Source organism: Heliangelus exortis, chromosome 3, assembly GCF_036169615.1.
Source record: "Heliangelus exortis chromosome 3, bHelExo1.hap1, whole genome shotgun sequence".
Lineage (NCBI taxonomy): Eukaryota > Metazoa > Chordata > Aves > Apodiformes > Trochilidae > Heliangelus > Heliangelus exortis.
In genome coordinates this window covers 9,102,823-9,129,406 of record NC_092424.1, presented here as the reverse complement: position 1 = coordinate 9,129,406, position 26,584 = coordinate 9,102,823, and the positions used below count along the sequence as shown (strand labels likewise).

General features: G+C 43.5%; 1 protein-coding gene across 1 annotated transcript; it reads left to right on the top strand.

The window, feature by feature from the left end:
• Positions 1-1,297: 1,297 nt before the first annotated feature.
• On the top strand, positions 1,298-14,998 carry HNRNPU (heterogeneous nuclear ribonucleoprotein U). The gene is made up of 14 exons (XM_071739121.1): positions 1,298-2,289; positions 3,386-3,497; positions 3,617-3,690; positions 6,001-6,140; positions 7,673-7,772; positions 8,814-8,926; positions 9,260-9,523; positions 9,715-9,834; positions 10,322-10,450; positions 10,816-10,984; positions 11,541-11,780; positions 12,207-12,409; positions 13,407-13,478; positions 13,877-14,998. The coding sequence occupies exons 1-14, from the start codon at positions 1,560-1,562 to the stop codon at positions 13,928-13,930; spliced, it is 2,520 nt and encodes an 839-aa protein (XP_071595222.1). The 5' UTR covers positions 1,298-1,559; the 3' UTR covers positions 13,931-14,998.
• The last annotated feature ends 11,586 nt before the right edge of the window (positions 14,999-26,584 follow it).

Sequence of the window (26,584 nt, the reverse complement as noted above, 5' to 3'; positions counted from 1 at the left end):
TGTACATGCTTGAAAGAGACCTTTCCTTGTGCAGTTAGAGCAGGATAACTTCCTCCTCTCTCCTCCCTTCCTCTTGGTGCAGGTAAACGTAATTTGTTCTGGTTAAGAAGGCAACTTGACTTGTACCAACACAAGGCAACTTCATGCCAAGCACACCTTCCCTCCCTTCAGTGGAACTTCATGCTGATCTTCTAGTTGGTTTACTTGCCTTTTTGCTTTTTTTTTTTTTTTTTTTGTTGGTTGGTTTTTTTTGTTGGTTTGTTTTGGGTTTTTTTCTCCTTTCTTTCTGTAAGGGAAAATCAGCTTTTTTATTCAGACTCTCTAAGGAAGCAGGGTTGTAGATCAGTGCTGCCTTTCTGTTTGTTTGAAACCCTCCCCGCTGTTTGTTTTTAAGTAACTTTTGAGCAAACTGGGAAAAATTCAGCCACTGTACAACTGAGCATCTGAGGAGAGACCCAGGTTGATGCTGGGCAGAGGAGAAAGGATGGGGGGAAAGTGAGGAGTTTTGGTTAGCTGATTGGCTCTGTGCTGAGCTCCAGACTGGTGCTTTTTGTCTGTCTGAGTTAATGTGCTTGGAAAACCTTTGTTAGCCCGGTGGCTTTGTTACCCCAGCCTGGCCTAGTCAAAGGATCAGGTCTGTGCATGCCTCTCACTGCTGCAGCCTGGGAAGACGTGGGTATATAGCTCCGCTTTTGTCCTTATGTAACTGTGTTAACAGGGTTGTACCAGGGTAACTATTTTGAGTAGCAGCGCTCGTTTTCAAGCCCTGTATGAAATAAAAAAGTGCGGACTAGGCCCGCGATGGGCGCCCGGGAGGGATGGAGCTGCCCTGTCTGACAGGCTGCGGCCCGAAACGGGGCCGAGGGCGTGGGGGGATTGTTTAGTTGCTTTGGGACTCTAATCCGTGTTTAATTCACGCCAGAAGGCCGGCCGGAGGCCTACTCGCATGCCAGGTTGACTGAGAGCCGGCCCCGAGTGGATGGTTTTGCCGCAGGGGTTTATCAGAGCGGGGACACAGCGGTTCGTAGAGCCGCGCTTCCTGCTGCCGCCTGCCCAACATGGCGCAGATACAGCTATTTGGCGGGGAGCGGGCCGTTCGGACACGCAGGCTTGCCCGTTCCCTCACACCCCACTCCGCGGTCCTGCGGAGAGGCCGAGTTCGGCGCCCGCCGCCCCACGCGTGACGGCGGCAGCGGGGTCCGTGCGGCTGCGCTGTGGCCGGGCGGGTATTTACGGTAGGGGTGCGCGCGGGTGGCCGTTACGGTAGCGGCGGGGGGGGGAGTGAGGGGGGAGGGACTACGTGCGCGGGGGCGGGGCGGGCAGCGCTGCGTGCTCGGCCCCGCGAGGCGCGTCTCCCTCGCGAGCTCGGTGAAAGGATTTGGCGCCAGGCGGGTCCGCTCTGCAGCTGCCGCAGCCGCACGAACTCAGCCGCGCCACCCACCCACCGCCTCCCGCCGGGGCCTCGACCCAGAGCCGCCGTCCGTCCGTCCGTCCGCCCGCCCCAGCCCAGAGCCGCCCGCGCGCCGCCCAGGGATCGAGCCGCTGCTGCCGCCGCCGCCATGAGCTGCTCGCCCGTGAACGTGAAGAAGCTGAAGGTTTCGGAGCTGAAGGAGGAGCTGAAAAAGCGGCGCCTCTCCGATAAGGGCCTCAAGGCCGAGCTCATGGAGCGGCTCCAGGCCGCGCTAGACCAGGAGGAGGCCGGCGGGGGAGGCCCCGCCAGCAGCGCAGTTGAGCCTGGCAACGGCAGCATGGAGGGGGAGGCGGCCGAGAGCGGCGGGGGCGCCTCGCAGCTCCACCAAGGAGGAGGCCCCGACCAGGCCGCGGCCTCCACCGCGGAGGACGACGACGAGGAAGGGCTGGAGGCCGCCGATGGCGACGCCATGGAGCTTGGCGAGGAGAACGGCGAGCGGGCGGGGGCCGGGGGCGGCCCCATGGAAGAGGAGGCGGGCGGCGAGGAGGAGGAAGAGGAGGAGGAGGATGATGAGAACGGAGACGACCAGGGTTTCCAAGAGGGGGAGGACGAGCTTGTCGACGAGGAGGAGGCCGGGGACGCCAACGGGCACGGGGAGCAGCAGCCGCCGCAGCCCCAGCAGCAGCCCCCCCCGCTCCTCCAGCCGCGCGGCGCCGCCAAGGAAGCCTCCGGTAAAAGCGGCGGCGGCGCCTCGGGGTCCCCGGCGGCGGCCCCCTCCGGCCCGGCGGGCCCCGCCAAGCAGCAGCAGCAGCAACAGCAGCAGAAGAAAGCGGAAGGTGGCGGCGGCGGCGGCCGCCCCGGGGCCCAGGGGGCCGGGGGTGAGTGTGCGCGGCGAGGGGGAGGGGTGGTGGGGAGGCCGTTAATCCACCCCCGGGAACCCCCGTTCTACGCGGGGGAGGGCAGCGGCCAACGGAGGGCGGTTTCCGGGCCGCGCGCGGGAGAGCGGCTGCGACGGCGGCGCCGCCTCCCCCGCGGGCTGGAGGGGGTATCCAGACCCCTTCCCCCCCCAGCACCTCCCGTGCGCGGCACCGCGTGGTCCCCTCCGGGCGTTGCGCTGGGCCCCGCGCCGCGGGCGGCGGGGGGGGGGGGGAGAGGTGGGGGTCCCGTGAGGGGCCGTAGTGCGGGGCGGGCGAGGGAGGAGCCGCTGCCCTGGTGGGGCGGAGGAGGAGGGAGAGCGCGGGGAAGGGGCCGCCGGGCGGCGGAGCGGGGGGGCTCGGGAAGGGGGGGGAGGGGCGTCGGCGGAGGGGCCGCTGGGGCGCGCTGTATTGTGCAGAGGAGCGCTGGGCGGCGTGACGTCACTTCCGGGCTGTGGGCCGTCCGGGATGGCGTTGGGAAGGCCGGGTACAATGGAGGCGGGAGGAGGCGGAATCCCTTCCCTGCAGGCAGCCGGGCGGACCCACGCGGGGCTCCCGACCGGGCCTCCGCGCAGGGCCCGCCGAGAGGCGGCGCAGTCGTGCGGATCCCGCCGTGTCCTTGCGAGCGCCGGGAGTGTCCTGGGAGAGGGTGGGGGGAGGCGATGGGCGGAGGAAGGGGGCGGTGCGGATTTGGCGTCTCGAGAGGGATTTTTTTTTTGTCCCGTATTTGTTTGTTTTCGTGGCTTTTTTTTTTTCCCCCCCCACTCTGGTCTGGCTCCTCTGTGGGGATCTTTGCACGGAGGACTGTGCTAGGTGCTCCCTGGTGTGCTGGCCTCTTGTGTGGTGGATCAGAGATGATTTAGCGTACAAGTTTTGAGTGTTCTGAGAAGATGAGAGATACGAGTTCTTGTCTTAGTGCAAAGTTAAAATCTTGGGCACCGTTGGTTTTTTTGTCTAGCTGTAGGTTCTATTTAAGTTTCCAAAGCTGCAAGTACCCTACAGCATTTTATTTACATTTAAAGAGTTGCTTTATGTCATTAAAACAAATCTTCTGTTACAGGAGATGGTAAAACAGAACAAAAACCGGGTGAGAAAAAGAGGGGAGTGAAGAGACCACGTGAAGACCATGGTCGTGGATATTTTGAATACATTGAAGAAAATAAGTATAGCAGGTAAATAAACTTTGGTGCTGGGCAGAATTTTGTCAATGAAAATTACTAAGGTGCAGAAATGCTCATTTTAACACTATGAAAATACATTAAGCTTGGATACCTCTTCCTGTTTTGTTCAGGGCCAAGTCCCCTCAACCACCTGTTGAAGAAGAAGATGAACATTTTGATGACACAGTAGTTTGTCTTGACACTTGTGAGTAAAAATGTTTCCCTTTACTCTGGAAAGATGTGGTGTTAGGCTTTTTATCTTATCTTTCCACACTTTCTGAAATATGGGGTGAATATTTGTTAACTATCATTGCTAATCAACTTTAAAAAATTTAAATGGTGTTACCACCCATTTTCAGTAGGCAGAACAACAGCAGGGTGCTTTGGTTTTCCCATGCAATCTGTGATTAATAGTTTTCTGAAAAAAATCATAAAAACAGTATCTGGGCTTCAGTTGGCCAAGTGTAGATTAAGCATAGGATACTCGAATCAGCTTGAAGAACTGGTTGTGTAGCATGTGAGCTTTTTTTTTCCCATTTCAGAAAGATCTAGGAGGCAATAGTGTAGGTGGGTAGAGTAGTACAATTTATGAGGTGAGCTCTCTGCATAACTTGCTGAGGCCCTATTTGTGTACCAACCAGTGAAGTATTTTTTCATGTTTTCTGATAAATCTAACAAAAAACAGGTGAGGCCTCCTGAAAAATGACCCATTCATCCAGCCTGGATGTTGCCTGGCAGAGGGTGGTTTCTGTAAACAAGGTGCTAGCCAGAATTGGTCAGAAGGACATACAGAAATTGACAAGTACCTACAGTGAGGTTTTTTGGGTTTGTTTTTTTGTTGGTTTTTTTTTTGAGATTGATTATAAATGTTACTGTTCTCATGATGTACCATGACTGGGTCAAACTTCACATGCATTCTTTAGGGTAAGTGTAAGGGCTTAGTGCAGTATTGAAAAAACTGATGCTTAAACTTGCTGGATCTTTAGAAGTGCTATGAAAGAAAAGTTTTGGGATTATCTGGCATGTGCTACTAGTTCCAGGTGGGTTTTTTTTCCCTCAGAAATATTATGAAACTGAAGGAGGTATTAGTTTTCAGGCAAGTTTTGACTGATAACCTGGTGGTTATCTCCCTTCTTAGGAGCTTCTGTTTTTCCCAATAACTGAGTAGCAGTTACTTTTTTATTATTATTACTATTAATAGCAGAAAGCTTTGTTACTGGACAAACTTTGCTGTAGTTAAAGTATCAACAAACTGCTTGGAGACCAGAATTAAACATAGCTTAAAGACTGAATTACGTAACAACTTGGAATTCTTTTTTTCTGGACCATAATGATCCAGAGATGTAAGAGGTTAAGCACTCTTTTAAGTGCTTTTTTTTATTACACATGTCTTAAAAGGAAGCTCTGACTTCAAATTCTGTTCTCATTTGTTGTTCTAAAAGTAACCTACACAGGAGGGTGTCTCCTTTATGAATTTTATCTGGTTTTCATGTAAGAAACTGAAGTTACAAATGAGAAAACACCTGGATCACAAACATTGTAGTTGCAACTGGGGATGGCTTCATGCAAACAAAACAAGATCTGCATGAGAGTTGCTCATCATGTGGGGAAGGCTGCATTTCAGTGTGCTCATGCAGCATGCAGATTTTACACAAAGGACAGAAGAACTCCTTGCTAGTTTTGCTCCTTTGATGTAATTGTCTAATAGGGTTGGAGTTCATTCTATGGATTCCTGGCTCTGGGAAATCCAAGTGCTATATCCTGTGCCTCATGTTAACATTTCACATTGTCTTTTTGAAACCTAATAGAAGATTAATGTGAAACTTCATAGTGCTGCAGCTCTGAAGATGTCCACAGAACAAAGGTTCTACTTAAGTTCTTAGACTGATGGGTGAAGACATAGTGCAGATTGTGTTACTTAAGTGAAGAAGGTTCTGTTATCACACTCTGCCTGCTTAACCTATCTGCATTTGGATGACTTTACTTTAATTGGCTTAGTCTAATTGGACTTGTTAAATAACTATATTAACCAAAGACAGTACCACTTTCAGTACTTAAAAATGCCTGTGTTCCTCTTCTCAGCTGCCCTTAGGTTTGGGCATGAGGGGTTAGAAGACTTCAGAAAAGGTATCTAGCAAAGAGTATGATGTAGATTCCTTTGCTCTGTATTGATGGAAATACTTTAGGTAGCTGACAAAAAAGATGCAAATAGATGAGATGAGATACATATGGTTTTAAGCAGATGGAAAAAATAGAAGGAAATTTGTGACAGAAGTGAAGGTGGCACCTTGAAAATTATTCTTGTTAGCTAGCTTTTTGTTAGGTTTTTGGCTGAGCTTCAGCCTGCAGCTCTACTTAGGCATATGTTCAGTTTCTTTCCTGAGAGAAGCTGAGCAATTGCTGGTAGTTTTTCTTGAAAATGGCCTTTGAAAGCTGAAGTCATCTTTAATGCTTAAAATGAGAAAGCTGTACCTTATTTTGTAATGAGAGTAAACAATGGTTTTTATGTTAACAGATAACTGTGACCTGCATTTTAAAATCTCAAGAGACCGATTCAGTGCTTCCTCTCTGACCATGGAAAGTTTTGCTTTCCTTTGGGCTGGAGGGAGAGCCTCCTATGGAGTTTCTAAAGGCAAAGTCTGCTTTGAGATGAAGGTGAGTTAACCTGGTGTTCTGTGGGATGGGAGACTAGCGGACATGCCTGAATGTGATACTGGTTTTCCTTGTCATTTTTTTGTGCTTAACAGAAGTTAATTCAGGTGAAAAGAACCTTCAGAAGGCCTTCTCTTATGAGCTTGTGAAGTAATTCTTCATAAAAGATGTCTTGCTTTAAAAACCTGGTTTCTGAGACATAGCATTTAACAACAAAAGCAGCTTGCAGTTGCTCTGAATGTGACTACTGGGCTCAGTTTTGAACCAAGAATTTTACTTGGTGCCTCATGCATTAACACTTGAATTTTGATACGCACTAGTCAAAAGTTTGTTTGTGCTTTCTGAAGATTACAGAAATCTGGTATTCTTTAAAAAAAGGGATGTAAATTATCCCAGCAGCCCTTTTTTTCTGTTCCTAATTAATCTTTGAGTTTGACCTGCTGCAAGCAGGGACTTGGTCTATGTGACCTCCAGAGGTTCCTTCCAATCTGAGTAATTCTGACTTGTGTATGCAGTGGATGGTTGTTGGTAGTGAATATTTGGCAGGTATTTGAATTTTGAGAACAAGATTTTTCCTTAAAGCATAAGAATGGCAAGGAGCAGTCAGCCTTGTAATAAACAGATTTCTCCAACTTGTTGAGAAAAACATTTGAAGCACAAAACTTGATTTCTTTGACTTGGCATTTTTAAAGACTTCATTTACTGTACCTGTGCATAAATATTTACTCTGTTCTCTTTCTCTAGTACTTTGAAAACTAAGCACTGCCATAATGAGTGGGTAGTGATCCCATTCTCCATCCTCTTGCATTGATTTCTGTGTCTGTTACAATTTTGGAAGGTCAATGAAGTGAAATTGATGTCAGTATTGCCCTGTTCATTTTCAAATCAGTTTCACCTCAATCATCCGACTCATAGTTGTGCAAACTGGTAGGATACTGATCAGTTTTTCACTTCAGTTTGGTGAAGTTTGTAAAAGCATTACAAAAACAACTTGTTACCTAAATATTCCAGGGCTGTTAGGTGGGTTTTTTGAATGTGGTTATGGTGTTTGCAAGATGGCAACTTGCCAGAATGTCTGCTTACTGTGGAAAGGGTTGAGTGTAATATTTTCCTCACTCTATGTAAAGCAATTTTTTTATCCATTACTACATTTTCTTGGTGAAGTAATTTAACAGTTAATCCCAACTCTCTGGAAATTGTTTTTTTAGAAAGTAAGTCTACATCTTGTTTCTGATTTTAATACAGTATCAAAAGGATTAAGGCATCTTGCCACTGAGAGGGACTGCTGTCAGTAAGTGCCTTGAACATATTATGGTATCCTACATCTTCATTGCTCAGCCAGGAGATGTAACTATTTAGTCCTTGGCTTGTGATTTCAGGTATTTAAGCATGTTTAATTTTTGCAGAAGGTCATGACTCAGACTTAGCAAAGATTTAACCAAAGTGTAAAAGTTCCAGATAATTACCTTTGTGTTTCCATCTTGTTTGTGTCTTAATAAATGCTACATGCCTTTTAATGAATAATTTAAAAATAGGTTACAGAAAAGATTCCTGTTAAACACCTGTATACAAAAGATATTGACATACATGAAGTGCGAGTTGGCTGGTCACTGAACACAAGTGGAATGTTGCTTGGTAAGACTAAAAATTTGATTAATTGTGTATTGTTTATAATTCATGACATTAAAGTTTCAAGTAATTTTTCCTGAGGCAGATGGGAAAAGCTTAGTGTTTGTAGTGTGTGTGTTCTGAAAAGTGGTCTTAACTTGAATAATTCCCTGGACATCATGTGAGAATAAAGGACTATAAAGTAATTAAATATTCAGACTTGTAAGGATTACATGACTGGAGAGTTAGTTCTTCCAGGATTCAGTTATGGGTTGTGGAGAACATTGCTGAAGGCCAGACAAGTTTAAGGATTTTTCCTTTTCGTGTAATGCCATAAACAGGAAGAGGGTTTAGTTTTGCTCTTAAACGGTGGGGTATGGTATAAGATGGAAGCAGTGTAGAAAAATTCCTGGATAAATTAATTTTTTTCTTCACTTGAGTGGGGAATAAAAGTTTCTGAAAGTAGCTAGGAAGATGTACAACTTCATCATATGTGTGGGGATTGATTATAATGGTATTTATGGCTTAATACCTGCTGCTGAGATGCATCTTTGTGGGAAATGTATATGAACTGGCAGCAGCAGCTTTCTAGTAAAGTACCTCAGCTCTGCTTGAGTCCTTGTGTTTGACACTTCCTGTTAGCTTGTTCCTTGCAGCTCCATCCTCAGCTGCCGCATAGGCTGAATGTCTGCTAAACTCCCCTTAAAATGGGGAGGGGTAAGTGCTAAATTCAGAAAGACTTTCTGGCTGTGTTACAGGTATATTGGTACATAAATCAGGTTTTCAAAATCTAAAAGTTCTCCATCCTGTCTTGATCTGGGGGTGAATCTGAAACTAGCAGCATAAGTCTTTTAATACAGGGATGGGGGAAACACTGCTAGTTTGTGTCAGGTGAGTGTATTCTTGAATACAAAACCAAGCTGTAGTTGTTTGGGGGTCATAGTTTGTTTTGGCATTAATTAAAAAACAATGCTTGAAACAGAAGCTTACTTGGGTAGCTGTAAAGTGATTGTATTTCTAAATGGTTAGAAAATAACTAATTTTAATAAGTTAAAATTATTTCTTCAGGTGAAGAAGAATTTTCTTATGGGTATTCTCTAAAAGGAATAAAAACATGCAATTGTGAGACTGAAGACTTTGGTGAGAAGTTTGATGAAAATGATGTGATTGGATGCTTTGCTGTAAGTTTTCACTTTTATTTTCTGTTGAGGAGGAGCAAGAAAAGTTGTTTGGTCTAGGGAGGAAGTAGAAATAGCAGGTATTATCAGCAGTGTCTGCTGTCAGCCTGTTAAAATTACATATTTGCAGACAAATGCTTTTCAGCCTTTTAAAAAAATCACATCTTAAATGAGGTGGTCATTGACAGTAGCTCATTCTAAGAGGGAACTTTCAATTAGTTCTTTTATGATAAACATTATAAAGTGAATATAGCCAAGCTGGTGACATGACTTGATAAAACTTCATAGAGTGAGATCAGTAATTTTATCCAAACTAATCCTTTGTCTGAAAAACAGAATTTTGATGGTGATGAAGTGGAATTGTCATATTCCAAGAACGGACAAGAGCTTGGTGTTGCATTTAAAATAAGTAAGGAAGTTCTGGATGGGCGACCACTGTTTCCACACGTTCTCTGCCATAACTGTGCAGTTGAGTTCAACTTTGGTCAGAAGGAAGAACCTTACTTTCCTGTACCTGAGGAGTACACCTTCATTCAGAAGGTCCCCTTGGATGATAGGGTCCGAGGACCAAAGGGACCAGAGCAAAAGAAAGATTGTGAGGTAAGTTTCTTGTTCCTTACTCCTATTGAACCCTGACCTTTTTGGCTGGGGACTTTAATACTTTGTATCCTGTGATCTTCACTATCCACCTCTAGGCCCCCCACTCAGTTTCCATTAGGCTTGCTGGTATAAGTTGCATATTAATGTAAATCTTTGAACTAGAATCTCAAGCATAGAACCTGTTGTTATAGGTGGTGATGATGATTGGCTTGCCTGGAGCTGGCAAGACTACATGGGTTACAAAACATGCAGCAGCAAATCCTGGGAAATACAACATTCTTGGGACAAATACTATTATGGACAAAATGATGGTAAGTGATACTACTTTTTTTTCAGTATATCGAAAACTTGCTGTAAATCCAAGGTCTTTGGCTGCTGTGGGGTTCTTTTGTATCAAAGAAATAGGAGAAGCCAGGTACTGGCTTTAGCTAGTGACCACTGAAGATTTTTGTCTTGCTGAGCAGCTAGTCAAATGTGGCACAGCAAGATTCTGAAGCTTTTTGTGCTACTGTGTAAGAAACAGCTGCTGACTGTCAAAGTATTTCTCATATCACTGTCCTCAGAACATTTAGCTTTGAATTAGTGACTTGATGAGTATCCCTTAGGTTCAGCTGTATTGATTCCCTTAGGCTCTTTGTTTATAAAGCTCTATATTTCACAAAGGCTTTGGGATGTTCAGCTACAAGTTTGTAGCCACGGCCTTGAACAACCTCTGAAGGGAGCTAAAAAGCATTTAGCAAAGAAAAATACCAGCAGTGTGTATGAGGGCTACTTTTTAACTCTAGGAAATCTCTCCAGGTTGCAGGTTTTAAGCGGCAGATGGCAGACACTGGAAAGCTTAACACACTGCTGCAGAGAGCTCCACAGTGTCTCGGGAAGTTCATTGAGATTGCAGCTCGTAAGAAGCGGAATTTCATTTTGGATCAGGTAGAAGCTTCAGTGAAAAATGATTAAGGAAATTCATTATATAGCACAGTAATTAAATGGGATTAAAGTTACATTGTGATAGCAGTTGTTTCACTTACTGACCTACTGTTCGTGCAGGGGACACAAGGTTGAGATATTGCTACGAATGCTTGTCTGAAATTCTCTGGATTTATGGGATGTGGGAGGAATAGTGTTATAACACATGGATATGAGCTCGTAACTTTGCATTATGAAGCATCTTTATGTCCAGTTGTTTGTAAACTTCATTGCAAGCTCTTGTAGAGGTGAAGTCTATACACCATAAGTTGACTTCCTTAACTCTTACAATGACAGCTACGTGTAGTAAGTTACTGCATTTTTTTCAGACAAATGTGTCTGCAGCTGCGCAGAGGAGAAAAATGTGCCTGTTTGCAGGCTTCCAGCGCAAAGCAGTTGTTGTTTGCCCAAAAGATGAAGACTACAAGCAAAGAACACAAAAGAAGGCAGAGGTGGAGGGAAAAGATCTTCCAGAGCATGCAGTTCTCAAAATGAAAGGCATGGAACATAATCCTATACTGTGTTTTAGGATGCTGAGTATCTGTTTAAAGGATTAAGTAAACGTGAAGTCTAAAAAAAAAAAATCACTTTATCTTAAATAGTTGTACTTAAGCAAAACTGGAAGACTATTGTAACTTGTAGGATAACACTATATTGTGTTCCCTCTGCTGCAGTCCTTAACACTACTCAGTTATGCTGATATGCTTCATGCAGATGCACAAAGCTGTCTTGGCATAAAGTGCCCTATATAAGTGACATATTTGGCAGAAACTGGTATTCTGAGTGGAGGCTTATAAAAGAAAAAAGTTATAGGCAGAATGTTTTCAAGGTTTGGAACAGTACTGGCAACTCCATGAAGACAGACCTGTTTATTTCTTTTATAACTTATATTTCTTAAGTGTTCAAATTATGTAATTTTGTCCCTATGCTGAGGGAGTGCAGGGGGTGGGAGGAGGAATGGGAGAAAGGTGATTAAATTCTGTACAGTTTTAATTGTAGCTGAACACTAGATCAGAATGTAGATGCTGAATACTCAGTGTTTTTGCAATTATAGGGAACTTCACACTGCCAGAGGTAGCAGAATGTTTTGATGAAATAATCTATGTAGAGTTGCAAAAAGAAGAAGCTCAGAAGCTTTTGGAACAATATAAAGAAGAAAGTAAGAAATCTCTCCCACCGGAAAAGAAGCAGAACACTGGCTCTAAGAAGAACAAGAAGAGCAATAAAAATCAGTTTAATAGGGGTCAGAGAGGTCGTGGAGGATTCAACATGCGGGGCAACTTCAGAGGAGGAGGTGAGCCCAGACATAAGTGCAAATTTTGGAGACTGCTGCTGCTAGGTAGAGTGAAAGCCTGTAGCACTTGTACTGCAAATACTGTGTAGTGGGACCCTTGATTTTAACTAATGTGTTACTGCAGAGCTAATTTTCCAACCTGGAAACTGAGGGTTGCCAAAATCTTGTGTTACATTCATGTGATTTAAGGCACAGTTTTGACTTTTTATGGTTTGTTTGGTGTTTGCTTGTGTACCTGATTGTTCTGGGGGGTCGAGGGTAGTGGATGTTAAATTCACATTTTTCAATATGACCATGTGACTTGATCTTCAAATTGAATGTTCTGCAGTGGATCTGGCCATCTGATTTCTATGGCATAATTAATTTGCACACTGATCTTCATGTACTGAACAATTAACTTGACTGAAGTGAACTCTCTCCCTGCAGTCCCTGGCAATCGTGGTGGATACAACAGGAGGGGAGGCAACATGCCTCAGCGAGGCGGTGGTGGCGGCGGTGGCGGCGGTGGCAGCAGCGGTGCAATTGGCTACCCCTATCCTCGTGGCCCTGTCTTTCCAAGCAGAGGTGGCTACTCAAACAGAGGAAACTATAACAGAGGTGGAATGCCCAACAGGGGAAACTACAACCAGGTGATGCTTCTGGGGGGATTTATTAGGTGAAATACACAGTGCTTGGGATGATGTTTGAAAGGTTTGGTGGCTGTCAGTTGGTTGTGGGTATGAAACTAACCCCACACAAAAAGGCCCAGCTTTCTGTTTTAGTGTATGTTGCCTATAAAGTTCTGATGCTGATGTAGGGATTCTTGTCAAGAATGTACCTCTGAAGGCCAGAGTAGTAACTACTGTTTGCCTTTGGGGTCAAGGTTTTTATCAAGCTTTTTTAATCAAGCATTTAGGGACCTTTCTGGAAATGGTTGTGGGGAGAGTGTTTTGGTGTCTGGCATCAAACACAATTACTAAAGGCATACTAGCCTAGGTCTTGATGGAATAGCAGTGAAAGTATTTGAAAATATAATTTGGATTACTGAAGAGCCAGCAGATGGAGCCCAAGCTAGTAAACATGGCTCAGGTTTGTCTAATACTGACAAACAGGGGAAATGCAGTATTTTATCTACTGGTACCAATGTCACTTTTTTGTACCGTAACTTAAACTTGGAAGTTTTGCAGACTAGCTCTTCATTTCCCAGCTATATGGCCCATATCCTTTTGTCTTATCAAATAACACATCCTTGTAGCAACTACAGCCTTTCCTAACTAAAAATAGGCAGGCTCTTGTATTTTTAGTTGTCCTGGTGCAGTTTAGCAGCTGGAAATAGGGTGAGTCAAAACTGGATTTGCCAGCTCTCCAGACCACTTGCAGTGACAGTTTGAGTTGGTTTATTAATGCTGAAGTTCTTGCCCCCATGTTTAAGAAGCTGTTTCTTGGAGTAGGAGGCTTTTGGTATGCTAGTGTTTTTCAGGGTGGTTTTCTGTTTGTTCTTTTTTTTTTAACTTAGGCCTGACCTGGCATTTGAAAGACTCAATATATAGTGTGTGATATGCCTGGTGGTAATAGAAGGGTTAGTAATAGTACACTTCTGAAAAACTGGTACAGACGAAGTAGTTAAAAACTGTTGTCATCTTGCAGAACTTCAGAGGAAGGGGGAATAATCGTGGCTACAAAAACCAATCTCAGGTCTACAACCAGTGGCAGCAGGGTGTAAGTAGTAAAAATTACCTTTCCACTGATTTGTTAACTTGTTTCAAAATAGTGTCTGAAACAATTAGATTTGTAATAGAAACTGAAGAGCAAAATCTCTTCATGGTAGGTGATCTCACTATAAATAGTATGCTATGCAGAACTTAACCTGGCTTGGTCTTGATATATCAAATATCAGCTGTGGCTTATCTGTCTTAGTGGTATGTAGTGTTTGGATTCACATTACTACTGTGAAGTCAACTGCCTTTGGTTGTTTAGGAATGTGCTGCTATTTGAGAGAACTTTAATCTTCTCAAGCTCCAGGAGAACTAGGTGTTTGTTAAAAAATTTTTTCCTGCAAGAAATGTAACTACTACGTGACTACAGGTTGAAATTAACTGTTTATCCATTTATTGCAGCAATTCTGGGGTCAGAAGCCATGGAGTCAGCATTATCACCAAGGATATTATTGAATACCCAAATAAATGAACTGATACATATTTCTCCAAAACCTTCACAAGAAGTCGACTGTTTTCTTTAGTAGGCTAACTTTTTAAACATTCCACAAGAGGAAGTGCCTGCGGGTTCCTTTTTTAGAAGCTTTGTGGGTTGATTTTTTTCTTTTCTTTTTTTGTACATTTTTAATTGCAGTTTTAAAGTGATTCGTAAGAGAACCTCAGCATTATGCACGATAAGAGAATGTGTCAGTATTTCAGGGTTCTACATTTTATCTGTAAAATGTGACTTTTTTTTTACCACAACAAAAGTAAAACGTTGCTTTGTACCTGGTGTCTTTTTATTAAAGAATTTTCTCCTTTTTCCCCATCCCCCAATTTCTAAGAAACAGTCGTGAGTCATGTCACAATACAATAGAAACGTCGGCAACCAGATTCCTACAGAGGCTGCTCAGTAGCCCTTGTGAATACTATGAGATCATGTAAAGCTCCATATTACACTCCATCCTCTCTATGAAGCTTCTGGGTGGGGAGGGAAGGAGAGGGAGGCGAAAGTTTCTGGCAATAACTAGGACCTTTTTGTAACATTTTGGAACTCGATGAGATACTGGGGGCAAAGAGGAAACCTGGGGCTCAGTAGTGAAGGTGGAGTGTATGTAGAAGCTCTTAAAGTTGTAAAAACTTGGTTGCATTATTTGTGGAGGCTCAAACTTGTGAAGGTACACCACCATAATTTCTTTTCCATTTGTTCTGCATTTTGATTCTGAAAAGAAGCTGGCTTTGCCCATTTCTTATTAAACAAAACTTGTTGTAAATCCAGTTGTCTAATGAGATCTATATGAAGTTAGCTGTGTGTCTGTATAACTCCCCACAAAATACTGTATACCTTAGTGTGCTTGTAGTAGTTACTCCACCATTTTGTAAGCTAACGAAACTGTGAGTCACCCATTTTATATCTAATTTTTAATCATGTCGATTCTCAAATGGGTGTATCTCCTTAGCCTGCTGATTCCTTTTCTCTTTAAAAGAAAGTGGGTGGAGAAATTAACTTTAGACGTTTGTTTGCAATAAAATAAATTCATTTTACTCCTGTTCTGGGATTGTTGCCATCAAGGTCTAAAATCCCTTTAAGGCTATAAAGAGGAAGAGAATGTATGAAAGCAATGGTGTTGAACAGTTTTAAACTCATTACTGTGTACATGCTGAAATACTTGTGTTACTTTAAAAATCTAAACTGGTGGTTGCTCTGTTGGAGATATCACATGTATAATTTCACAGTTTAACATGGTTATGTGTATAGGGCAAAAGTCCTTTTGAGTTGCGTTTGCATCATGTAAATCCACTGAACCTATTTATTGTAAAATAGACATTAGGGAAGGAGCAGGGGAAGAAACTGCACAGGGAATGGGACAGACAGGAGGGTGGCTATAGAGAACAAATCCTGGACAGCTTCAGTTTGTTTTAACCACTGTTTAGTTAGATTTATGCTTTTGTAAAATTGTAGTGGCAATGTTAGCTAATAACCTACTTGCATTTTAATGCCATAAGACAGGGGAAGCATAACTGTCATTAGTCAGATTTGTGGTATACATGTGAATACACATGTCACTGCTGGTGGCATCAGGGTGTTGGGGTTTGCCTGGTGAGTTCCTCACAGCAGGGTAGAGACAGACTAGCAGAGGCTTACCAGCAGCTGCCTAGACCTAGAGTTGGTGTAGAGTGCTTGAAACTTTTCTCAAATGTTAGCTGATTTCTGATAGTCTTCAAAAGTAAAGATACAAGTTGTGTTGCTCTTCTAGCCTTTATAGCAGATGACATTGCATATTGACATTAAACATTAACAGCACCACCTCCTTGTTAATATTGCTTTAAATCATCCCTTTGAATGAGAAAAAAATAAATTGTCTTTAAAGAAACACTATTTAATGAACTTGAAATATGGGGAGTATGAACCCAAATGTGTTTCACTGAAATGGAATTTTCTTTAGAATGGCAAAAAAAGTTCAGTGTAATTAAAAAGTCCATCTCCCTTCTACCCTCCTCACAGGAACTAACACTTTGTATGGAGTGCTGATCCTTTGCTTATTTTGGTACTCTATGAAATAATATAGTCTTAAACTGAAATATAAGAGCCTACACTTACCATGTGGTTGTAAAGCTTGTATTTTAATTCAAAAGTCTGGGATGCTTTGTTTACAGACCTTCACTGTATAGTGAAGAAGCTGCACATCAGAGGAAGGGCTTCAGCTATCTTAGACTTGAAAGAGTAGTACCCGTTTCTACTAAAATACTTACATATTGCAAAAGCTCTTTTCAGTGGTTCAGCAATATATGGGTTACCTGTGTGTGGAGGTGCAGAATTCAGAAAAGCTTCCAGCATAGGCACTGCTGAGGCATTCGCAGTGCAGAAGGGGGATACTGAAGCTGAACACTTCCCCAGTGCCTGGGTGAGGCTTTGTGTTCCTTCAGCCTGGGTCTACCTGCAAAGGAGAGGCACCTTCAGTTTCTCTGAGCTCTGGTTAGTGCTAGAGGAGGGGTTTATTTACCATGTGTGACACTGGCTTGTATAAAGAAGCCCTCACCTAGAAAACCATAAACGTTAAAATGCATTTGCAGTTTCGTGTTCAAAACAGGCACTAGAGAACGTACCTGATAGCTACAGAATGGGAGGCAAGCACAGCTGTATGTTGCCACAGCAAGAGAACTGAGCTATCTGTCATGTTGAGTACCTTATTCCAGCTTTTAAGGACTTGTTCACAGGAGGAAAAGTACCTGAAACAGCAGCTGCACTGCTAGTGGTGGTGGTGCAGATGCTAGTGACAGACACGTAACACCAGTTCGGGGGTTGTGTTTGGTTGGGCTTGGGGTTTTTTTTTTCCTAATAGACTAAATAGTGGGTTTGCTTTATTCAGTTGGAGGGTTTTTCCTTATAGAGTACAAACCTGGAGAGGCTTGGCCCTGGTTGGGTAGCAACAGGAGCATGGCACAAATGTGTGCAGCTCCTGGCAACAGTAGCTTGGTGGTGGTGGTGATCTCCTTACAACCCCAACTGCTGGAGCTGCTTACATCTCATCTTAAGCTGTAGCCACCCTGCACTGTGCCATGAGGCCACGGGTGCTTTGCTGCAGACTGAGGGCAGGGCTGTGCTGGGTACCTCCGGAGGAAGTTCCTTCCCACTTAAAAAAATACTCAGTTGTTTATGTCTTTGCTAGCAACAGTCGCTAGGATACACACACAGTGTCAGCAGAGGTGCTTCCCTGGCACACAGGGGCATTGGCAGGGGACTGTGTCCTGGCTGTTCTGAGAGCAAAAGGGTTCTTACCCAGGGGGCATCAGGAGTTTGGCTTTTTTGTTGTGAGAGCCCTGTGCAGGTGCTCTGCTGTTGCGAGCTGGCCCTTGTGACATGTTGGACTCAATGCTGTAATGGGCATGTAGGAGCTCAATGCATGTGGCACCTTATGAGTTCCTTTTTATAGCTGCTGTGGAATAATTCTTCATCACTGAAGACATTTTAGAAGTTCTGCCCAATTTTTCTGATAGCAGAATGAATTAAAGGAGCCATCTTGCAATGCCATGTGTAGTCTGTGCCACTGGCATAAAAAATGTGGTGTAAGGTACTTTTTTTTTTTTTTGTAATCTCTTATAACACTCGAGCAATGTTTGTAATAAAAATACATTTATTATAGGTATATATTATAGGTAATAAAGTAATCTTTTAGGATTTGGAGGTTTCCTTGTTCATGACCTTTTTGGAAAACTAGGCCAGTGCTTTCTAGAAGTGCAACCTCAGACTAAGCCTCAAGAAATCAAATGGAGTTACTGAGATATTTGGGGTACCTTAATACTTCTGCAGATGTTTAACTGCCAGGGGTTGGACTCTCCCCAAACAAAGAAGTGTGCAGATATTGTAGTTGTGAAGTAGTAAAATAGGATTAAGTGTAGCTGGAGCTGTCAGCTTGAAGCAATGTGGAGGAGGGGTAGAGCCCCAGGACGTCAGGAAAAGATGCAGAGAGGGGAGTGGAAGCTCAGAGCAGCAGCTTTGTAACTCGGTGTTAGCAAACCACTGCAGTGAAATTAGAGCAGCACCTCTGTGTCACACACAGTTCACCCTGTCCCAGGCAGAGCCAGCCCACAGTGGGGGAAGGAGGCCTCTCTTAATTTTAATAGTACATTAATGATAATTTTTGTGCAGCTTTTCTCCTGGTGACTGAGGCATGAGCTGCTCCCAGTGCAGGAGGCCTCTCCAGAGCTATTGCAGGGCATTGGCTGAAATGGGGACTTGGCCAGTAATTGATCTGGATGTGGCTCTGGCCTTAAGTCTGTATGTCTGCCAGTACTGGGAGTGGCAGGAAGATTCAGCAATGAATCAGTTGCTACGTAAACTCAGCTGCAGCTTAAAAAAAAGATGCTAAATGCTTAACACATTGTCAACATGAAAAGAAAAAAACAAAGGCAAATGCAAAAAAAATCCTAATTACTCCTATGGGTAACTTGACACACAAGTGTTACTTGAGAGCAAATTATTTTTTTTTTTTCTTTCCTGCTTTAGTAGATAATCTTTGATCTGCAGAGTACTTTTGGTCCTAGAAATTACTGAAATAAAAACTATGGGAAAGACAGCTCAGCCCGTTTTTCCCTCAGACTTTTTCATGCTCAAAAAATTACGACTTTGTAGTCAAAGGCAGATGCAATTTACACTTGGTTAGCTTGGTTAGCACACAGAGACTAAAAGGGAACTTGTTTTTCTCAGTGTTTATTCTTCCTTAGCTAGGATCAGATGGCTTCTCAAAAGGACTTCTCTGGTAATTAATGTAATGCATAAAAATGGAAGCATGTGTGTTCTGGCCTAAGTGTGGCCTTTGTTTATGTCATGTTAGCCTACGTTAATTCTTCTGCCACACTGTGCACTGGAGGTTTTCCTCCAAGTTGTAATTTGTTTACCTTAGATGTAGAGAGGTCTGTGCTTGGCAAGGAGCACTGATGCAGCATGAGTTCTGGGATTGTGATGCACAAGCAAGTCGCAAAATAAAAAGGCCCAGAATAGTACTGAAGAGCTCCCTGGACATAAATGCATGCTTAAAATACCAGTGATTGTTTACAAGGGGAGGGACACACAAAAGGCTCAGGTCTCTTTTTCAGTCTAGGTGTAACCTATTCAGACACAGCATTTGGGCTCTGCTGAACTTTCAGCCTTGTGGGGCTGTTGAGCAAGTAGATAAGATAAGCCTTTATATTATAAAAGGACTTTTGTCTTTGTGGCAAGAAGGTAGTTAAGACATGAGGGAGAGGAAATGAGTAAGCCTCGTTGGAGGGATGTACTGTAATTATTTTTTTCTGAAAGAAATGACACGGGGTTTGCTCATGTCACACTGAGAAGATAATAGTTGAGCTGGGCAGAGGCAAGTCCACCTGCACCATTGGGAGCTGCAGAACTTGTACCCAAAGCCTGGCACTTTTGTATTGTGTGTATTTTCTCTGCACCGTGCTCCCTGCTGCTGTTGGTAGCACCTGGGGTGCCAGGGGGCCTCCATCCCAGCCTGGGAGTGCTGCATTGGAGGGAAGGAATTTCTGAAAGCAAACCAGGACTCTATTGTGTGGGTGGCCTCACTGGGCTATTTCTGCCTTGGGGTTTGCAGATTCTCCATCTGTTAGTAGGTCACAACATCACAGAAATGTTCACCAGGACCTCTGGAGATGCCATTGATCTATCCTGCCTGCAGCAGGATTTGGGTTAGGCAGGGCTTTGTCTACCTGAAGCCTGAAAACCTGCAAGGGTAGAAATTACATGACCTCTCTGGGCAACTTATTCCAGTGCTGTACTGCCCTCAAAGTAAAAGAGTTTGTCCTGCTGCCTGACCTGAAGCTCCTAAGCTAGAGTTTGTGGTTATTGCCTCTCTGTGGTTATTGCATCCTTTGCAACTATCAAGAGATATTTGGCTCTGTCTTTGTAACTGTTCTTCAGATAATATTGGGCAGTTATTAGGTCACCCTACAGCCTACTTCTCAGACTAAGTCCAACTCCTTCCACTGCTCTATTCCAGAGGGCATGAGCTTGAGCTCCCTGAACACTTAGGAGCCCTTCACAGGAGCCTCTACAGTTGTTTGACATCCTTGTTGACCAAGAGGCCCAAAGCTGGACACCAATATTGGACGTGCTGCCTCAGCAGTGTCACATACTGCTGGATAACTGCATCCCTTGATTTGTTGGCCACATACTTCCTGTGGTTTGCCTTATTTGCAGTGAGAACAGTCTCATAGCTTACATTCAACTTGGCATCCTCTGCAAGCTCTATCCTTTTCAGAGGGTGGCTATTCAGCTAGCTGCTTCCTAGCCTCTGGTGTACACTCATTATGCACGCAGCTACACTGTAATAATAAAAATAACTTTTAAAAAGACAATTAATCTGTTAAATAGTAAGCCAAGCCCCTCAAAGAGAAACATTAGATGTAAATTAGTTGTGCAAATTAAATACCTTGTGCAATTTCCCTGCTCGCTCTGAGAGACCTTGGAGAAAGTGGCTGTGGTAGTGCAACAGGAACTATTTCAGCACTTACAGATCAGACAATGTAATATTTAAGTGCTTCAAAGCACATTTGGTTTGTTCTTCATTCGCAGCTTTTGTACGAACTTGCCTGCCCTTTTTTACAATGGGAAGTATCTCCTGCATGGAGCAGGGGCCACCAAGTGCCACACTGGCTGCCAGTGCTCAAGCTGATTGCCTGGCTCCTGTCCATGCCTGCAGTAGGAGCTGCTTTCTCCCCTCCCACCACAAAAAAAAGAAAAAAAAAAAAAAGAGGAAGATGAAGGAATTGCTGTGATCCAGCACTCTGGTCCACCACAGGGCAACACGCTGAGCCCAGCCCTGCTCCATGTTGAGGAAACTCTGCAGGCTGCTTAGCAGGGAAAAAAAATCCAACTTCCAAAAATCAAAAATCTTCTCAGCAGCTCCTGGACATTCTCTAGAGGAGGCTGCTGCTACTGAAGCATTGGCACAGCCCTGGGATATTTATGTGCCTCCACAGTTTGGCAGCCAGCCAGTCCTATTTCATTTTTTTCCTTTAAGGAAACACCCATTGAAAGGAAATGAGAAATTCAAACAGCTTCTTTTGGTAGATCCTAGTGCAGAAAATGAAGAGAAGTCTTCAGGAATGCTCTTGCTTTTATAGATACTTGCTTCCCTGAAAGGTGTGTTATCCAGCAAGTATCAAGTATGAATATCCTGCTCTACCTCCAGAACCAGTGAAAAGGACACTGCTGAAAGCAACTGAGAGGCTGGTGGGGGAAGGCAGGGAGGCTGTGGGTTCCTCCCTGAATGGTGGCTGTATCTTAAGTGTTCCAATTAGTGTGGATCCCACTGGTGGTCACCAGCACATGGACGGTGTTGCTGATGTATCAGTAATGGAACTCTTCTGAATTTTGCCAGGGTTGCTGCCATACCAGGAATATTTAACACAGGGCTGTGGTTTGTGGCCTCATTCCTGAAGTCTGGGGAGCGTGGTTGCACACATGTGCCCACGTTCGTGGGTGTGCACGGGGTCATCCTTTGCTCTGCTTGAGCTGAATGACATTTGTAGGGAGTAGCTTGTTGGCCATGTGACAGATGGCCACTCTGTGACCCACTTAAGATGCTCTCCAGATGCATCTTGTAGATGTTCTTGAGCGTGCCCCTGTGGGTGACAGGGTGTGCAAACTCAGGTATGGTGTTCCCAGTAGAAAGATGAATGGTGATAGAGAAAACGGTGAGAAGAAATGACTGGTGACTGGCCTGGGGAATGGAGAGGCCCATCGTGCTTGCTAGCAGGGGTAGGACCCTTGGCAGTGCTGGTTCAAGAGGACTCTGAGGTTTAGGAAGAAAGGGCTGAGGTCTTTTTACCCATCTGGGATTCTAAGTAGGAGGTTACTGAAGAATGTGGCACATGGATAATACTGGAACTAAGAAACCAAGTCAAACAAGTCCTGTCATAGCCTCCCAGTGCTGCCTCAGGGCGACCTTCAAGGGTTTTAAATGCTGGATGAAAGCCTTAAGCAGGTTATGTGATAATCACTGGCAGTTCTAGATTTCTTTGGAAGGCCTAAACAGAGTATCATCCCCTGCATTTTGAGAAACAGGCTGTTGGAAACTTTTTCCCCTGTATTTGCTCTATGAAGGAGAGCAGACAGCTCCTGGAACAGCCATTTGTGAGTTTATTGGCCCAGTAGTAAATCAGTTGTTGGCTTTTCATCCTGCTACTATCTCAGGCAGAGCCTGAATGTTTTCTGACAGGGAAGGGGACGTTATTTCCCTTTAATCACTTAAGCAGCATACCCTGTATCTTCTGTTGGCTGGGATTGTGGGCACCCTGACTATGAATTTGCTCAGAAGGAGCTACTGGTGAATGGTCTGGGTTGATCTCCCATCCTGTTTCTGCATCACCTGTGCAGAGTCTGTGCAAGTGATGAGGTGGTGGAGAAAGATCTTTTTGACCACCAGGAAAAGGTAGAAATGGCAAGAACTTTTGACGTGAATGACAGAATGCATGAAAATCAGACAGAGTTGTGAAGATTCTAGGTGAACTCCCAAAACCTGTTACACATGTATATGCAGCCTTGAAGACCAAGATGTCATGAATACAAGTACATCTCCATCACCACAGTTATTACAAGCCATTTGCCATCAAGAGGAGAGATGAAGATTTCTTGTTCAGGGTGAGAAGCCATGTTAGCTGAGGGTGCACCTGCTGCTTTTTTTAATAGCCCTTGAAAAAATAAACAGCTTAAAAAATAAGCAAAACATGTGTCTCCTTCTCTCCAGAGCATGAAGGCAGAGAGGAGGAATCTTTGGTTGTGTTAAACTGATTGCCACAATATACAGGCTGGGTATTTCTGGAGCTGAGCCAGCCTGAAGAGAAAGAATCCTGCAGTGGCAATTGTCTGCTCCCACAGTACATTTTTGGTACTGCCAGTGGGCTCCTGGCATGCTCAGGGAAGCTGAGGACTCTGACGCAGTCTTGCTCATGATAGATGACAGAAGCTGGCAGGATTAAAATATCTTCCCCAGAAAAAAACTGCTCTCAATTTTTAAAACAAGCAGGCACAAAGATGTTGTGACCTATTCCTGTAGGAGCAGGCAGACCCACTGCTGAATGTCTCTCAGGCAAACCATGAGTCTCTGCAGAAGCAAAGAGAGCCTGTGAAGATGGGGTAACTTACAAGCACTCTTACTCAGGGTGCTGCTAGCCATGAATAAAAGTTTGCATCTTCCTCAAATCATCTCATCCAAGGCTCTACCTTCTCTTCATCAGCCTGCTCCCCTGCCTCCATTTGAAGGGTCAGAAGCCATATTTGCTTTGTATAAGGTTTTCATTTTAAGCATAAGAAGTATCTATGTTCCAAGGCTTTGAATCACACCAACCAAATCTCATTTTCACCCTGGCATTAATTTATTCCTGGTTCTTCAATTTTAAAAAATAAATAAGTAAATAAAAGGATCAGTCTTTTGATCCTATTAACATTCTGAAAAACCTGTTTCAATTAGCTTTTCAAGGCAGCAACAATGTAATTGTTTCAAACTTTAAGTGGATGAAACCAAACAACTTTCAGTGGTAACCACTGAATTCTTGAACCAAATGGCTGGATATGAGAACAAGAAGTGTGGGAATCAGTCCACTAAGCTGAGGAAAAACTTTCACTTGGGAGCTCATTACAACTGAGTTCACACAGTACTTCATTGTTACCTGGGTTGCTTAAACCAGAAATAACAAACATTATTCCTCTGCCACCTAAAAAATCATCCTACCTTTAGTTAGGTCAGATGATTTGAAACAGCAGCCACATTTGCTAATGGCAGGAGGTGAACCTTCCTTTGCAGCACTTGGGGGGTCATGGTGACTTGCACAGAACAGCTTGGCAGCCTGCAAAACGTAGCAACAGCCAACATCTCCCCAAAAATCTCTGCTCAGGTGAAGACGTGAACAACAAGTTTGGAATGATAGTTGTAATTGTCTCCACTATCAACTCAGAAAAGAGATCCTGGGTTCTGAGCCTGTTGCATCTGAGGACAGCTGAAGCATTACATTTGCTTTAGTCAAAGGCACTGAAGAGCAGAGGTGACTTGACCACATGCACCTCTAATAATGGAACTGGCAATTAACCTCAGATTGTTCCATTTCTGCCTGTTGCCTTGACAGTGACTTTCCTTCCCAAAAGGCTTGGAGGACATGTGCCCTGGCAGGGTGTGCTCTGGTCACTGCCAAGTGTGCACTATAGATGGGGAAGGAACTCACAAACACCTCTCCCCAGAGCAGGGGTGTGGGGAGAGTACAGTGTGGAAGAGCAAAGGGGGCCATAAACCCTTCTGGGGTTTTTTTGTGGTGTTTTAGACTGTTTTCAGGGAGGGTTTTACTAACTTCAGGGATAAAACTAAGTGTGTGTGTCAGTCACTAAGAAACATTGCTGCCAGTAAAATAAACAGGATTCTAGCAACTTTACTGCTTAAAGTTCCTATACTTCATTCTTTCCTTTTTAGGGCTCATTCAGAAGGCTGAAAATCAAACATTTTTTATTTCTCTTCCTTTCTAGTAACTAGCCAGTAATTTTTAATTTGAGGAATATTTTGAACCTCAAGCAAGAACTATCACATCTGTCATTAGCAGCAAAACTTAAAGACATCAAGTATGATAATAAAGCACAGATGCATAGTGTTGTCACCAATGACTTGGATTTAAAAAACAGCATTAGCAGGGCTATGACTCACTGATTCAAAAAATAACTAGGAATTTGTTTTCAAGTGTTTCAGTTACTTCTATTAAGCTACTACAATTTTTATTTTCTTGTGACTATTCTCATTTGTGACAAGTAACAGCTCTGAGATTTTTTCTGGTTTTGTTCTGTCCCTCACCCTTTCTACAGTGGTCTCTAACCCATCAGTCACTTTCAATCCACTTTCCACAGCTGGCACAGCAGCAGCTGTAGCCAGCACTTTGAGGAACTGTGTCAGAATTTTTTTTTCCCTTCATGTGTAACCATGAGCATTCTTTCTCTGCTACTGCAGACCCAACACTTTCACAACTGAGTCCTGCTCACAGCTTCCTGGCTTTAGCTCCCTCCTCCCCCTTCAGCAAAGGCTCTGCTTAGCTCAATTCACCTCAACTTTTACTGGATAACAAAGCTCTAATATTCAGCCAAACTGCAAGCACATTGCTGCTTTCCCCATTTTTCTGTCAACATCTGGGATGCTCATTTTACATTTTGCACAGTGGGGCAGAAGTATTACATCAGTTACCTATGCAATGTAGATACATCTAAAATTTCACAGTTACTGTCACAATTGCTAATACTAAGCTGCTATTGAGCTAATATCCTTAAATGCAGTAGCTTAAACCAACACCAATTAACACCAGAGTATCTATGTTGCAGTTTTCCCCATTTTTAAAAAATCCAAACTATCACGATGCTCCTGCTTTTTTCTCAATGCAGAGTACTTGTGATTTCTGAAGGATGCTACTACATGGATGCTGACTGCTTTCCTACCATTACAACACAGTATTCTCCTTTTTCTCTGCAACTGCTCTTTGTCAAACAGTAAATTTTCATCTGCATGCTTTTGTCTCCTGACTCCCCCAGCTGAACTATGGCCTCACAGTGAGAAGACCCCCTGCTAAGCTTGCAGTTCCTTTTCTTAGGTCAGATAGGAAAGAACTCAACCATGTATTAAAAAAGGAGCTGGATAAGTCCTTGCTTGGGGCTTGCTGTTTCCCACTGCTCCATAAAAGCTGCTCCAAGGGCTTTATGAGGCAACATCTCCTACCCCATCCAAAGGGAAGGAGCCTCCCTGCCCCTTTCTTTTCTGAACTAGAGTTAGCTACCAGTTAACATTCTGAGTTTATATTTTGCAGTGAGGACAGAAAGTGTTTCTTTGCACTAGTTCAAGCTTTCTGGAGACTTTTTGGATAAAACTATTGGACTGAATGATCTCTATTAAGTTCTGTCTTTATTCTTTCCTCCAGAAGAAATAGGAAGAATTGAGGAAAAAACTGGAAATGGAGCATACAGGTTTGTTTTCTTCTTTTAAGAAGCTAATCCACAGAGGGTAAAATTTAATTATCTTAGTGTAAAGAGCCTGTTTAATTAGTGCTTTCATTCATTCTTCCCAATTAAATAAGTAGAGCAATGCTGCTGTTTACATCTGGATTCCCAAACCTCCCCACACCTACTCAGGTTAACAAAACATCACAAGCTCTCTCAGGATAAGGTGGAGGAAAAGGACTGATTTATACTGTTGTAAGCTGTAAACACTTTTTGACTGAGAGTCCTATAAAAGATCTCTTTTTCTGTGAAAAAGTAAATATATTGTGTCACTGGCATAGGGAGAAACAAGAAAGGAGTATTATGTCATCACTCACATTTTCACCAACATGCAGTTAGATCTAACTGCACTTCCAAATAAGGTGGTTTCCTTAAAATTATATAGTATTTTTTCTTTTAACTGAAAATGTATACACTGAAATATGCAAACAGAACATGCCTTTAAGAAAAAAACAACAAACTACTGACCATTGCTACTTACCAATAATGTAAATTAATATTTCATCAATTTTAAGGGAATTCAAGAGGAGAGGAAGAGTTTTAATCAAATAAAAAAGTTAGTTACTTACATAGCTTAGACTGCATCTGAAGTGTGATTTTATTGTTAA